We start from the raw sequence: 17,128 nt of genomic DNA, 5'->3' as shown, positions 1-17,128 counted from the left end.
CACACTCAACTTATATGAAATATCTAACTGTCCACATAAGAAATTTCCTAGACCCTCAAGTTACCCTCTCAGGCTTCTATCATAAAACTCTTCCACATCTTTTCTACCTGGGGAAATAATGTCTTACTGTCACAGTAGCTACAAAATCATCCCCTTTTCTTGTGCCCATAGGAGCTTGGCTTTATCATCTCTAGCACTCTTCTCCCTGTTTTTTTCTTGGGTATATGCTTTTTAAAAACCACTTCTTTCTGAGGATTATTAGAAATCTGACAATATATCTCTATATAATGTCCATGCTTGGGTGTGTCACTCTGTAATGTCTCATAAAAATATAGTCCCTTGATTTTAAATAGACTACAAGGACCAAATATCTTCCTAAAGCATGACTTTGTACAAACTAGATATTCCTGTGTTATTTAGTGCCCTTTTCATTACAATCTCCAGGAAAAAAAAATCCATATAATCAACTTTTCCCAGCAAATACATTTTTTGCATATTTTTATATGAGACCAACAATTAGTGTTTGGCTATTTCTTTGTTTTCATCTGTTTACTATGCTCTATTATTGAGAATGATGTTAAAATATATTACAAAGTATCCATGGGTGAGCATCACATAAAATGTTCAAAAGTTGCCACATATTTTTTTCCTTTTCTTTTTCTTTCACTTTTTTAAGCACATAATCTGAACTCTACGCAATGAAAGTTAATGACCTTTGCAGCAAGGTTTGAAAAAGCTCAGTGACATATTTGATAATGTGGAAAACAACTGTTTATTTGCATAGGTAAAGGGTAAGCCTAACTGAATATCCACATCCTTTCTCCTTCTTTCTCAGTGGGCTGGCTTCTCTCAAAGCAAGATCATAATTATTCTTTTTATTAGCAAGAACAGTCTCCCAATGCAGAAACAATGTGGAATGAGTTACCACAGTGTATCTGTCACAAAAACAGCCATATCACCATGAAGATAAAGTCACCAGCTTTTGGAAGGCAAGATCCCATTAGCTAAGCTGGCAGGTACTTTGTAGTATCTGGGAAAGGAGTGGAGTTTTTGTTATTGTTGTTTTATGTACAGGATTCCAATCTGCCAAGGAGCTACTGAATAAAATTATGTTAAGTTCCTTGAAAATCTGTATATTTAAATATATGCCCCAGATAACTGTGGGGTGCTGGGTGCAAGGGCAGCACCCTGGGAACTACTGGGTCAAAACAAAGGTAATGAGATCAAGGTTAGCAAGGTACTTGAGCAGTTAAGATATCCTAATAGGGAGAAGAACTCTCAAGCAGCCTGGTTTAAAGAGCCATCCTCTTTAGTGGGCATGTCCTGCTTGAAGTAGTTCAAGAAAAAAGAAAGGAGGACTTAGCCTAATAGCTCACCGACATTATTCCTAAAAACAACAAGAGAACAAAAGGCAAAATGAATTGTCATCCCAGTCATCAGTTCAATTGTGGGTTTTCTTTTGGATCAAGTGGCTCCTTTCATCTTCTATTGCATTGAATGACTCCTAATGTATTTTCTTTTTGTTATTAGTGCATTATAATTACATCTAACAGTGGGGTTCACTGAGACACACTAATGTGTGCATGTTAACATAATTGGATCCATTCCATTCCCCAGTACTTTTCCTTGCCCTCTGCTCCTCCCTCCCCAATGACTCCTAACTTTTATTGGTGCTTTTGAAAACCATGTCACTGGTCACAGAAAGTACAGATGGGTCAGTGCAAATCCAGCCACACTGCTGGGAAAGCAAATGGAGGTGCATTCCCTGTTGATTGTCAGTGAGATAATATATTCTTTTATTGAAACAAATAATCCTTTGAAAGACAGTCACAACAAGCTATCACATAATTCTTTAGGGCAACATAGCATGAAAAAGAGCTGTTCACTAAGTTCAGCAGAAGATTTTTGACTTCTGGCAAATTTTGCTAATGGCAATCTACAAAAATCTATGGTTCTTAAAACTAGGGTTTCCCTGCAAACTGGGATCACAATTGGCCAATTGAGGGATTTCCATCCCTCTGGCAGCACTTTAGCCCAATCTAAATTTGATTGATTCCTTAAATGGAGTGATTTAATTTTCTCCAAATGTCTACAGATTTAATAATGCCAACTTCAGAAAATCAAATGAAAAACTGGGTCAGCTGACCAGGTAATGTAGGCCAAAAAAAGAAAAAAAAATTGTGCTTTAAAATTCCATGTAACGTGTAAGTTGTTTTGATTTTTCTGAATTATCTGAATTGTGTCTCTGTAGGATAATTCTATAGTCTATATCTTGAATATGTAATAAGAGAATTTTAAGATGAAAGAAAAGAGTCTTAATTCACAGCTCCAATAACATTCCTGCCCTTTACTTGGATATAAGTAAATACTCATAATTACTGGAGATTACTTTAACTGCTGCAGTTCTGAATGGGCTATATAAGGTGGCCACGTGAACTTGGCAATTCATGGGCAAATAATCCAACAGAAAAGGAAGGGCTATAGGTGGTGTAATAAAACTTTTGTATAAGTAGGTATAATCTGAATGTGTAAAAAGTATGTTGAGAAAAATTAGTAGCTGCTCTCATCTAGGCGATTATGTTTCTTAATATCAAAAACCTTCAAAACATTTATTGAAAAAAGCTGTGGCTTTACACCATGTGTAACAATACCATGTAAAGTAAAATCTTCTTGAAGATTTCAGTAATAATGACTAGGAGTAAGATAAATTAAACCCTCTCTCCTCCTTCCCTCCTTCTAAAGGAGAAGAATAAGACACTGATTTTAAGCAAACTATGTCTTAGGCACTGTAATTTTGTTGATGTCTTTTAATTCAGAAATTCCCTTCCACTATAGTTCTCCATCGCAGTTTCCACAGCTTAAGACAGTTGGACTCCTTCATTAATCATCTGGATGAACATACGATTTTTCTCTATAAACTAGGAAAAAGTCAAAAGCCCCTTAGGTGTATAAAGCTATATGAGGATTAGAGAAGAGGGAGTCTGTTTCTCTTCATGAGAAGCATAAGATAAGCAACATGACCAGAAAATATGAGAACTTCATTCTTTAAGCCCACCCACTGTCACAAATTTCCAAAAGATACTTTCTGAAAAGGTCACAGTGAATCATGCTATTTAGGAGCCAAACTTCCAGAAGCCTCTTCCTCTTACCTAGATAGACATAGAGACATACAAGAATCAATGACTGTCCTCTTAAAGAACATTCCTTTAAGACTGCTTATGAGAGAAATTTTATAGGAAAACCTTGATCATCAGTGGTTTTAAGAATGGCTTTCAATGGGCATGGTGGTGCATGCCTGTAATCCCAGGGGCTCCAGAGGCTGAGGCAGGAAGATTTCGAATACAAAGCCAGCCTCAGCAAAAGGGAGACACTAAGCAACTCAGTGAGACCCTGTCTCTAAACAAATACAAAATAGGGCTGGGGATGTGGCTCAGTGGTTGAGTGTCCCTGAGTTCAATTCCTGGTACAAAAAAAAAAAGGCTTTCAAATCCCTTCCAAAATTCTCAGAGGCCTCCTGGATTGAACAAGGAACAAGAAAAATCAACAAGGTCAAATCTGCATTCTCTTCACTCCCCAGTTCAATGAGAAGACACCTGTTTTTATTGATTTTTATTTGTCCTTCATGAAGGATTTACCTTGGAGCAAAATGGAAAAAAGAAATTTAAAAAGTAGCAATCTATAAGAAAAGAAAAACAACATCAAAGTAAATTCAAAGAGAATAGTTGACACCTTTGTTTAGGCACTCATTCAGCCCTTCACTAAACACATATTGGGCGCCTACTTAAAGTCAGCCATTGTGTTAGGGGACCTTGAGATACATGAAGGGAAGAGTAGATATGTCAGCCCTCAAGGGGCTTCTATTCTGGTAGGAAGAAAACAGAATAAGTGAAAAAACAGAAAATTGAGTTAAAAACTAAAAATTACTATGGAGACAGAAGGGGACCCAATGGCGGTATTTAATAGGGTAGTCAGCATAAGTCTCACTAAGGCACTATTTGGCAAAATCTTGAAGAATGTGAGGATACTGAACAATAATTTAAGCATTAAGAATTACATTATTTTTCCATTATGGGCACCTAAAGAAAAGTTCTTGATGAGCTTTTTCTTAAAAATAGAGTCACTAGATAATTAGTAGCAATCTCAACTTTTACCACTTTATGAAGTCACAAAAGGGAGACAAAAACGTAATTTTTTTAAAAAGCTTTCTCTCATTATACTTCTGGTCCATGAGAAAATATTTACCTCTCTGCCCCCTTCAACCCATAAATTTGAATTTAAAAAGCAACAATTTGTCAATAAACTCCTAGGTTTTCTCCAAGTAAAGTCAAGTTTATCTCAGGTACACCACTGTGTGCAAGACAAGCCTGAGTATTAAGAATTACAAACATACCTCCATTTAACACTTTATTGTATATTCTCTGTACTGTAGACATTAAGACACTGATGTTCAGTTAGGTGTACCCAAAAATAATCCCAGAATCATAAATGATAGGGTATGAAGGCAGAAGTTATTAAGATATTACTAATGTTTTGTTAAGCTTTTAGCAGTTTACAAATCACTCATTTTCAAAATCATTTAATTCAAATGTGCTGAACATATTTTCATTTATTTTTTATTAATGTTATTATTACCATGAATTAAAATTCTTCCAAGTACTTTTGCGATCTGCCATGTCACTTTTCCCTCAGTAATAGACTAATTTCACTTGCCCATTTACAGAAATATTCAGATATGGGAGGTTAAATTATTTGCTAGTCAGCAAAATTATTTGCTCAGTAAAGAGAAAATATGAGATCAGAACTCAGGTTTCATGACTTCATAACTCTTACCTCAACTGCACTGATTCCCAATTATAAGGTAAGAGCTGCCTTAAGTGGAAATTCTGAAAATGAGACGCAGTGCATGCTTTATAATACTGTGATTAGTTTCCTTCCCAGTACTTCCAAGTTTATTTTTTTAAGAATAAGATGAAGCCCTGTTTCATAACAATTAGCGTAATTGGAAGGAAATCTTTGAAGTCTCCTTAAGCTGGTTATTCTTACAAGTTATTTCAGTTCAAAGCCTTCACAAGGTTTCACCTGTCATAATAAGAAATATCTTCTATCATGCTTTATAATTAAGAGTGGCAACATTATTTTTTTCAGATGATTTGTAAAGTTCTCCCCTGCTCTAAAGTTCTGTAATTCTAATTAAAGATTTATATATCTTTAGCCTATGAGTTTATTACTATGGGAAATTATACTGTTCTTAAAATCACCTGGCCAACACAATTTAAGAAATAACCTCCTATGAGTCAAAGTGTTGATGATGATTTAAAATATCTGGATTAAAAAGATCCATTATCAAGGGGTTAAAGAAAATAAAGACATGTTGGGGAAAGGATCACCCTTTTAAAACCCATTATATCATCATTTAAAAGTTTTTATTATTTGCAATATATTTCAGTAAAGCATCTGATGTTCTATTTATACCACTTCATCCTTTAAATTATTGGTCATGGAGAGTCCTTTCTATGTTCTTCGCTCAGGATATTTATCTACAACTGCAAGCATAAGAAAATTTTGGTTTAGTTGATTAGTTTTTCAATGTCATCATTATTTACAGAACATATAAGGACACAGGCAACTTCTCTTCACAGAGTCAACATTACAGAGGTACAATTGAGCTGGGACTTTTATAAGTAATAAATATAATGACAAAATTGATTTAATCTTAGAAATAGCACACACATACTCTTCAAGTAACTTTTTTTGGTTATACCCAAACTGGTGGACAAAAAGCTAAAGATACGTACAAAATAAATATTGAATAGTCACACAGCCTTCTATGTATATAATGTAAACAAAGTAGACATTTGATGTCTAATCATATAAGGTAAAATTCTGGTCTTTCCAAGTTCCGTGGCTATGAATTAGGAGCTTCTAGTACTGCAACAGTAGAAGTCAATTAACAGACAGTTGAAAGGATTGTTTTTAGTTTGCATATGTACTAGACATTTCAGTCCAGTGAGGTTTTGTCAACATTCACCAATTTTTCTGAAGAATACTGAATCTAAATGAAGAAATATGATTTAGGAATCCATATCAAAAATATGATATTTCCTTAAATTAGTTCTGTGCCAGAAAGAGTAATTTTTTTAAGTTATAAAACAAATATACATCAGGATTCTGGCAAATGGAAGTTGGGTACTTCACAGAGAAATTGGCTGGCTATATGGCAACATAGGAGTTGAAAGATAAGGAAGATCATGGAAACTACTATAGTCTGGATGTTTGTGTCTCTTCAATATTCACTTGTTGAAATCCTACCCCAGATGAAGAATCAGGAAGTGAGGCCTTAGAAAGGAGATGAGGTCAGCAGGGCAGAACCATCATGAATGGGATTAATGCCCTTACAAAAGACTCCAGAGAGCTCTGGTGCCTCCTTTCATTGTGTGAGGATGCAGGATGAAGACTACTTGAATGGACTAAGATAGAAACAAATGACAAGGTAAAGGCAGCAAGTATCCCTCCTCCCCCAAAAAATGCCAAATGTTTTCTTTGATATAAGGAGGCTGATTCATAGTGGTATAGGGATCAGGAGCATGGGAGGAATAGAGGAACTCTAGATAGGGCAGAGGGGTTGGAGGGGGAGGGAGGGGGCATGGGATTATTAATGATGGTGGAATGTGATGATCATTATTATCCAAAGTACAGGTATGAAGACAAGAATTGGTGTGAATATACTCTGTATACAACCAGAGATATGAAAAATTGTGCTCTGTATGTGTAATAAGAATTGTAATGCATTCTGCTGTCATATAAAATAAAAATTTTTTTTAAAGGCAGCAAATAGTTTCTTCTCCAAATATTAATATCAAATCTCTTTTAAGAACAAATGCAATAGAATATGAATTGTGATGTGACATAAAAGTTCTGAAGCACATAATGATATTGAGTATTGCTTATGAATAAGTTGTAGAAGAACCAATTTATCTAGGTATAATTCATTTGAAGAAAAATCTATTTTTATTTTCCCTATAAATGATTTTAATTTGAGGTCTCTGTCTACATTTCACTAATACTGGAAGGCTAATGCACCTCAAAACTCTGTAACTATTTGCTTGCCAGTTCTACTTGTAAGACTGTAGCCTTCTAATATCACAAGGGTCCTGAATAATCAAACAATAAGTGTTCATTTGAGTCAGTGAAATGCACATTTATTTTGCAAATATGGTATAGGATTTATACATGCAAAATAAATATATTTATTTCTTAGATCAAGACTTATATTTCGACATTTCTAAGAGCTTACCATTCATATTCAATTTAAATATAGTTCTTCTTGCACATAGAAAGTGAAACAATAAGGTTAATTAAAAATGGAAGAAAAAGAGACCACCTAAGATAGCATGACATTAGATCTAAATTTCAGGGAAAAGTCATTGTACCTGTTGTCTCATGAATAGTGAAAATTTGAAAGTAAAATCTATTTATTTATTCCTGAGACAATAAGGGACACACAAAAATACTGAAAACCCTTAAACATGAAAAACAGTGACTTTATTTCTTTACAGACCCAATTCTGTGCATGTGCTAAGGCATATGAAAGTTATATCAGAATGATGCTTTATTAGAAAGAAATATAGTTTAAAAGAAATAAAGTTTGCATGAGTTTGCAGCCAAAAAAAAAAAAAAAAGAAAAAGAAAGAAATATAGTAGCTTTGAGAAAGAATAAGAATGATAGGAGACAAAAGAACGTTTAGAGACAGAGCAATTTCATAAAACCTTTTGTAACAGTTCCTTTTGGTTATTTGAGTAAACTTCCTTTTGCCTTTTCAGCACTTACTTTGTTCATTTCAATCCTTTCCACTTCTATATTTACCTTCCCCAACACTCCCAACCCCTGTCCCATTATACTTAGGTCATGAACACAGCAAATTCAAGATACAGTAAGAAAGTGTCCTGGAAATACAGTGGTCAACAAAAAACACAAATTCCTGCCCTCAGGGAGCTTACATTCTACTAGGAAAAGTTGACATTAAATATAATTGCAAAGACAAATATGTAATTACTATTATGATTGCTGTGCAGGAATAGTATAGGCTTCTAATCAAAGCACCAATACTAATTTAAAGTGTTTAATATACTCTTGAGTTATTAAACACCTATTATGGCTGAATCTGCATATATAAATAAATTCTTGATTTAGTCATTTATTTTTCTCAGACAACTGTTAAAGTAAAATATAAATAAATGAATAAATATTGAAATAAGCCACTAAATATACAAAAAGAAAAAAACACAAGAAATTTCAAAGCAAAGAGACAAACAAATTCTAAGTAGAAAGCAGGAAAAAGATAACATTATCAGTGATCCTAATAATAATAATACTGACAAATTTCAATAAAGACTTTATACAAAATTTCATCAAGACTATTTGGAATCCATTTACCCAAAATCAACAATAGTAAAGTTGACTTTGGATAATGTGTCTTCAGCTCTTTCAAAGAAAGTTATAATTCATTGAAATGAAATTTATGCTTAATCAAATGCAGGTAAAGGTGACATAGCCTTATTTAGAAATTATGGACTCTGAAGTTTGAAACAAAATAACCAATTGAAAATAATGGGCAACATGGCCGGAGGGAGAAAGCCTGTGTGTCCTTCAGTGTGATTCTGCTACCACATAGCAATGATCTCCAGTGTATCCAACTGTCTCACATGTTTGTGTTATGTACAGATGATAATATATTTTGCAGTTTTCAAACCTGAGACATAAGAAATATGTCTACATAATGTCCACACCAACTCTGTAAATGTACCTCACAGAATGATATCAGTGAGAAAGGAATAGATAGGATGATGAAGGCTATCAACAGGATTGTTCTTTCTCATGTGTTACATCATTTTACTAAACGAATTGTATTCATAGATCTCTGAGCATTTGAAAATTTAGAAAATATTAAGAATTCATGCAGAATTCAAGATGTGAACACAATTCACTTCTGGATTCACAAAGAAGACATTAGTCCACAAAGGTTATTTCCAAACCCCACTGTATTCACTGCTCCAAAGAGAAGAATGGTGTGGAGAAAAAAATGATCCAGGATTACATTGTGTTGTAAAGATTTGGGAAAAAAGAGTTTATAACACAAATCAGTTATTCCTACGTTGGCCAGGTTTAACATCTATTTTATGCATAACCTGACATAGAAAGCTAAAATATGACATAGTTAGGCATTTTTTGCCCCCACCAACAGGTGAGTTATTTAGCCACAAGAGACTCTAATTCATGTGTACCTTCTCTGAATTCCTACCATACTTTGTAATACTCTCAGAAAACTTCCATTCTGTTATTTATTCCAACTTGCCCACATTTTCATTTCCCTGTCATATTGATACTCCTTGAATGTGCTGCCATGTCATAGTCCTGATATTTTGCTGTAGAATATAAATTTGTTAATTTGCAATAAAAACTGACTAATAATGATCCTCATTTTTAATATATATACACAGATATATCCAATTAATCAACATGAAATGAATGATAAACACTCAGTCCATCTTAAAATCTTCTTTTCCCATTTGACATCAAAAAGCATCTTGGTACCATTAATAATAGAAGAATTCAATGAAAAAAATCAAATTCTTGTCCTCTGTAGCTTTGTGCTGATTGAGGGACAAAATTTGAGGAAAACAGGTAAAATGAAAATATAATGTTTTCTACACCTGCCAACAGAAAACATTTAAGACTAACAGTAAAACTGAATGAAGTGACACTCAACGTTAATTACACCAAACAAATATCAGCTAAGCATAAACATGAACTATTCCATATGTAGAGTTAAACGCTTATAATTGGAAAATTATTTTAAGTTACTTTTTCACAGAATAATGAATGTATTAGTGTGTATACCTAGAAATTTTGTATGTATACACACATTCATACAAACATATACTTGCACATATACAAATATATTTTCCTAAGCCAGCAAAACAAAATATATGCCATCCTGAGCCCATGTAATAACATGATTAGAACTACTACTTTAGAGTAAGCAAAGGAGAATTCGACCTCAAATAACAGTATTTAGGAAGTACCCCAAATAGTACACACAATCTTTAAAAAGGAATGACACATGCTGCTATTTGCATAGTTGCTAGACTTGAAATGTGATTAAACTATATCATTGGAAATGGTTGACCAAAACAGAAACTGCAACAGAATACGTTACTGACTCAAAACCTCCTAACAGCATTTGTTTCTAAAGCTCTATTTTACACATTTAAAACTTTGATCGCATTTCTTACTTATTGCTTGGCTCATGTTCAGATGCTTTTTCAAGCAGAAAAGTTTCCCTGCTAGACGACACAAATGTGAAAGTGTAGAACTGTGAGCTTGGGTCCCGATTCACCGTATTAACAACTTAGAGCATAAAAAAAAGATTCATGGAATTCAAGGAAGAGATACATTCCAGTATTAAAATAATGATAATAATGTTTTTAAACTAGAGTCTAAGGACATGTTCACTAACACACATTAAGAACAGTAAAAAGGCTATCCTATGCATTGGCTACAGCTGCATGTCACCTACTTCATTTTCATGACAATAATAAACACAATGCAGATGGTTCCAAATGGCAAATTAAACATGCTTCTGAGTTTTGTACCAATGCCAAAATGTACACATGCCTGACTTACCAAATGATGTAGGAATATATTGCTGGTTGATAATGTCCTTAAAGCTAGTATTCATAAAGATAGAATGGGCTTGTTTCAAGTCTCTGTTTGTCTCTTTCACAATATTTCATTTTTAGATCACCATGTGATTAATGTGTACATACGACATTTAGCAAACAACAGGGTGATGAGCCTACTGCATACCATTTTGGTGCTGCACATGCTTAGACTTACATCTCAATACAGAATGGCTAGGGCAGGTGTGTTCCACCAATGTTTGAGGATGATTTATTTATGGTTACTGCACTCATCACTTAACTACCATTAAATGGCACTGTCAAAACTGACATCCAAACCTGGAGCTAATTTCTAAATATACTAATTATATAAGCAGCTGACATGGAACAAAAAAATCACTCTAAAAAGCAAAAGGGAAGAGGATGAAGGAGAGTGAAACAGAAAACATTTGATGAATTTATCTTACCTTAAATTCACAAATATACATTAACACACATACCTACCTCCTAGTGCCCATTACCAATGCCATAAGGTCTACATACATTTGCATAATTTAGACACTGTAATTCATAAGATAATATTAGGAAGAAATAAAATAATGTAATACCTTTACTTTTACCTATGCATTTGATGAAATGGGTCCATGAAGAAAGGTTTTCCAGACAAATAGAATAAAGAGGAGAAAAACAACAATAAGAATTATGAATATATGCAAATGCACCGCTCTCTGAAAACTAAACAATACAAGACAAGAAAGTATAAATAAGGTTTTGAAGATAAATGGCTATGCAATCAATACATTCTGAGACATTTGTCCCTTTTTAAAGGCAAGTACATGCAAGGAATCAGATGGCCCATGCTCATTTTAAAAGACTGCACAAAAGAAAGATACGCAATGTAGGTAGTGGGAAAATTATTGACTCCATGTCACAATACACTCAGCATTCTAGAAGCCAGAAGCCAGAGATGTCTATATGTCCCCAACTGCCATGCATGGATGAAAAATGGACTCTTTTTGACGTTGGTTAAACTGAGAATCTTCTTTCAGATATTAAATTACGAAGGTTCTTGCTTTTTGTTTTGTTTTGTTTGTTTTACTATAACCACCCTTAACTGCATATGCTGATAAATGTACAGAAATCTTCAACCACAATTTCTTAATGTCTCATTTATTTGCAGGTATTATAGTGCAAGAAATGAAGGAAAATAAAAGTCATAGGAGCAAACCAAAACAAAATCAAACTAACAAATAAAGGGGAGGAAAACACATAGAAAAAAAAAAAAGGTGAACAAAAGTTATGTCTTTAATTTGCAGCCAGATAATTTGCAAGCATTTGCCCAAACTTTGCAGTGATGGTTTGAAAGCAGCTACAGAACAATAAAACACTGAAAGCAGAGTGGAAAAGGAACAGAGCCCATACCTTGGTCGCCCATCATCAGGTGCGCCAGACCTTGAAGGGAAACAAGAGCAAAGTCAGCAATAAACAAGGGAGCATGGGAAGGCAGGGTTGTCACAGTGACAAAAATGTTCAGTGACAGACATCTTGTTTCCTATGAGACATGTCTGTATCACAGAGGCAAATCAAAAAGCATTCTTTCAACCACCCCTGGTTGGAATGCTTTGGGGGCAAAGAGTTCTAGAACTGCAATTTAAACACTGGCATATGCTGCACTGTGTATATTTTCTATATATCAGTTGGAACAATCCAAAGTATGAGAGTATGACTCAAAATCCAACTAATCCCTTAAATATTACATCTGCCCTTCATGCCCTTTTGTTGAGATTGTTTTGAATACCGCCCTCAAAGGGCTTGTCATTCTTCAATGATAAAATCACATTTTTAAAAACCCAAAGGACTACCTGAAACATGGGCTGGGTCTGATCTTTTTCCCCTCATCAAAAAAATGAGCAGTTTAATAATTAAATGAAAAAACAAAAAAGATCCTTAGTCACATTTAAATGATAATGCAGAAATGTCTCCTTGTCTGACACATTTAGCAATTGACTAGGCTTGTTCAAATACAAAAAAAAAAGAAAAAGAAAAAGAAAAAGAAAAAAAATTAGACATGCAGTTTTAAAATTTACTACAGAATAATGTTTTTAAGGAAGAATAGATCACCTTTAAATAGAATCCAGTAATTTTCCATGGAGAACAAAATTATTTTGCATTTTCTGAAAGGTTATTTAAATGCTAAACTATAAATTAATGTAAGTATTTAAGACATATATTATGGATATAATTACATCAAGAAACATTCCTAAAAGAATACTGAACTCCCTTTATTTAAATTATTTATTTCCTGCTTGACAGTGAAATTAAGATTGAAGATAACTCCTTTTTCTTTTCAAGAATATTGCAAATGCTCTTTGAAATATTTCTCTCATTAAGACACTACTTTTTAATGAAAGACATAAATCTTAGTTCTTTACTCTAAATTAAAAAATAAAGCTATTTATAATCAATGTATATTTCAAGAATTTTGGAAAATGTTGGAGAAATATAAGATACATACAATAAATTTAACATTTTTATTTTCAATTCCTAGTGCTATTTCAAAAATACTTGAAACTATTTTGAACTATATAACATTTTGCACCAATACTAAATGTAATCTGTAGTTTCATAAAATTTTAGTTATATTCAAACATCCTTGTAGGGAAAATATAATTATAAATTATCTTATAGTCAAATATAATATGGAAATCATTTAATACATTAGTTTGGTATTCTTTCAACCTCTAGTTGGAATGCACTGGGGGCAAAGAGTTCTAGAACTGCAATTTAAACACTGGCATATGCTGCACTGTATAATCGCTGTGTTTCTTTAGTGATTTTAACAAAAAAATCTTCACACAGAAGATTACAATTTATGATCTGCTGATGATTTGTGTTGTATACAGTGAAGAAGAGTGACTGATTTGTCCAGGTTCTATAAGTTTTCACTTTACTTTTAAAACTACTAATAATGTTTCATAATAATGTTTTTATAGATTAAATCCTGGAATTATCTGTGATAATTTTAAAAGTTCTAAACTTGAGCAAATAAATTTAGAGATTTCTAAGAGTGGTATTTAACAAATCCCCAAAGTATTCACATTCTCTTGTGAGATTTCCTCTAAGAGGAAAAAATTTCCCCTAAGATTGCCTCTAAGAGGAGCTCAGCCACATTCTCAAAGTCATAAACAGGGATGTTAAAATTAGGATTGAATAAACTTTATTACACCTGTTTATGGCCTACCATGAGAATCTTATCAAGTCTTTGTATGGAACATGTGTATCTGAGGAGAGGCTTTCATGCTAAGTAGGCTGATTTTAAAGCCCCTTGGAATGCAACTAGATTTAAAGAGGAAAAAAACCAAAACCATGGAACATTTTACAAGATGGTTAAAAAGATGCAAAAAAGGTTGAAAAGATATCATTTAGAAATGACTTTCAAACTAGATTCATGTGCACAATATAAATGAGACCAATTTTAAAAGATATCAGGCCTTCAGGGTAATGTCATCTTTATCAAGTGTATTCTCACATGCAATTAAAATTATATGACAAAAAAACAGAAGCCAAATGCTGATTCAACACTTAGAAAAGCGTGATGTATGTACAATCTCTTTGAAGTTTAAAAAACAAAACAAATATTCAGCATCAACTATAATTCTGTCGATGAAAGAAACACAATTATGATGTTGAACCCTGCTACTGATCAATTTTGTGTTACCATGAAGAGTTATTTCTTGGAAACAAAAAGTTGGTAAGTTAATGGCTATTTGTCTGTAAATTTGGATGGGGAGTCTTTTTGTAAGAAATCCTTTCTTCTGTAGAAATGTTCATATTTTTACAGAATGACTATATTTCAAAATACAGTAGCAAAATAAGCTAAATACTGTCTTCTGATATATAAATATTAATTAACTGCTTATGCAAGGACTGTTAATGCTGTGACTATATAAAATGATGTAATTTATGTAAGATAAAACCTTCCCTTTCACAATTCTTTTGCTATACCTAGTTCTTTTTTGTATGCTTATCTTTTGAAGCTTTGGTCAGAAGTACACTGATAATTGATGTTCTTTAAAAATAAAAAAAAAATATTGAACTATCTCTCCAGGACTCTACAGGAAAATGCATAACTTTCTGAAAAATCCTTGATATAGAAAATTTAAGAAAACTTGAATAAAATAGTTTCCACAGACACAGAATATGACAAATATACTTACCAACATTGACATCAGAGTGCTGTGGGCTTTCATTTCCATTGGCCAATGACTTATTTTTAATCTACACTTATGCCTCTTACTTAGAGTCAGTATTTTATTCTGTGTTCTGTTTATAAGTCAAAACATTTGAAACAAAACAATGGACTTGAAATGATACAATGCTAAACATTTCCAACAGAAAAGAAGAAATCATTTTGATCAAGATTAAAAAATGAAGAAAGGGTCATGCACTGTGTTTTGAAACTGCAAAGAAATGCTTTCTCTTCTAAAATAAAAAGAAGTAGCACTGTATCATTTTTCCATATAGAACACTGCAGTAAGCATCCTCAGGTTCATGTGGGATGCTGAAATCCATCAAAGGTTGGGCTCAAGACTTAGGGTGTTCCATATTCTCGGGGCTGACAGGCATGGGAGTGTGTGTGTGTGTGTGTGTGTGTGTGTGTGTGTTCTATATGAAAAGTGATACATAACCCAGACACCAACCAACGTTCAGAAGGAAGTTCAACTTACCGTGGACATTCGAGGCACACTCTATTAATACTAAGAAATAAAAGGCAAACGAGAGTTGGAAAATAAGGTAGAAAGCACCCACCTTCCACATTGTTGTCTTCTGAAAGCACATGACAAGGAGGAGAGAAAAGGAAAAACATTGATTAAGCAGCATGCAGACTGGACCTTGCCTTTGCATGTCTTCCTCATGCAAGGCACCAAACACATCATGCAAGTGCTCCATCACTACCATTCCAGGGGGAAACAAAGTCACAGGGGAGCGGGTTCCCTCCCACTGGCAGCATTTACAGGTTGTGAGACAAAATTTCAGGATAACTGCCATGTCCTGAACAAAGGGTTTTTTAAAAGCATTTCACTGCCCAGTGTAAAGCACGCATTACGGTTATTACATGTCGCTGGCAGGGACATTCTAAACAATTATTTTTAAAAGCTTCTTTATATTTTAGCAATTCTAAAAGGTCCTATTTCTATCTATTGATTGGGACCTGGATAAAAGAAAAAGTCCACTGGAAATTTCACCTGAAGTTACTCCAGTTCTACTAGATATATTATCCTTTAGCCACTGCTGCCTTCTAGTATTTCTAGTAATTCAACTGATTTTCTTAAAACAATACAATGCAAATGTATGCAACTAAAAGCACAGTTTATTATTATAGCATAGTCATTTTATTGCAAAGGATGGCAGTTTACTATAATTTATTAAAATGCTAGCTTTCTAAGATGTTGAGTAAAACAGTGACCATTTCAAGGGAAGCTCATGAGGAAGCTATCCATCAGGCAAAGCTGATCAAGGTTTAATTGCTCTGTAATTCTACTTAGGATATCAATGTAGTTAAGCTAAAACAAAATTAGGCAAACTCTTCCCTTGTATTTCCATATATCTATATAATACGTATATATATAGTATATGTATTCATATTTCTATGTGTATATATGTGGGTATATTTACAAACACATATAAAAGCAGATTATGTGTATGTTTCCTACACATAATCCATTTATAAGTACATGGGGTTTCAACTGTTACTAGTACCTACTAGACAATTCAAGTGCTTTTCAAAACTCAGACGGGCAATTGTACTAGACATGGAAGGGGCAGCTGTCTTAGGGGTATAGGACAAGAGCAAGGTTTCAGTACTTATCAAAAATGTTTCAATAGTTAATTATACACACATGGACATTCTAGTCTCATCATGATATTTTGCTTAATTGACTGTATTTTCTAAAGTGGTATTTGAGCAACAGTGTTTCTAATAATAAAACAACAAAAAGTATAGAAATTTGAGAGTAAAAAGTATAAATACATCATTTCATTACATTCAATGAATAACTTTGTTAAAGGGCACTGTTACTAATGAATTAAAAATCATCAATTTTGTCTAAACTATATTATCAGGAAACCAAAGTATCAACACAGACACATTTATTGATGTAGTGTTAGTTTATGATAGAGACTTGGTAACTAATGTGGACCTAATGTCTTTACACAGTAATTGGTTTTCCAGAATTTACTTGAAAGAAATAGCAAAAAAAGTGATTTGAATATTTGGTAATATTCACTTCTAATTTGTTTTTTGCTTCCAGTCTCTCAAATAAGGAATTAGACTGAAGTTGTTACTTTTCAATGGCAACTTTAACATAGGATAAATATTAACAATTCATTTTATCAATTTATATTGGAAATAATACTATTTCAATGTTTAAGATACAGTTTAGTTTCC

General features: G+C 33.3%; 1 protein-coding gene across 44 annotated transcripts in view; it reads right to left on the bottom strand.

Annotated features, from left to right (window-relative positions):
* The window catches only part of Nrxn1 (neurexin 1), a 1,091,229-nt gene that overhangs the window by 966,812 nt on the left and 107,289 nt on the right, over positions 1 to 17,128 (bottom strand). For 17 of the 44 annotated variants that reach the window (XM_048804359.1, XM_048804357.1, XM_048804361.1 and 14 more), the window contains 3 exons: positions 15,490 to 15,507; positions 12,103 to 12,132; positions 11,289 to 11,300 (listed from right to left, as the gene is read on the bottom strand). The exons of 9 other annotated variants lie outside the window; for them this stretch is intronic. In XM_048804359.1, the coding sequence (XP_048660316.1) occupies positions 11,289 to 11,300; positions 12,103 to 12,132; positions 15,490 to 15,507 (60 nt within the window). The remainder of the gene's footprint in view (positions 1 to 11,288; positions 11,301 to 12,102; positions 12,133 to 15,489; positions 15,508 to 17,128) is intronic. 18 more of the 44 variants (XM_048804368.1, XM_048804381.1, XM_048804377.1 and 15 more) reach the window with 5 other exon arrangements.

Source organism: Marmota marmota, unplaced genomic scaffold (genome assembly GCF_001458135.2).
Source record: "Marmota marmota marmota unplaced genomic scaffold, marMar, whole genome shotgun sequence".
In the NCBI taxonomy this organism is placed as follows: domain Eukaryota; kingdom Metazoa; phylum Chordata; class Mammalia; order Rodentia; family Sciuridae; genus Marmota; species Marmota marmota.
This window is presented reverse-complemented; position numbering and strand designations above follow the sequence as displayed.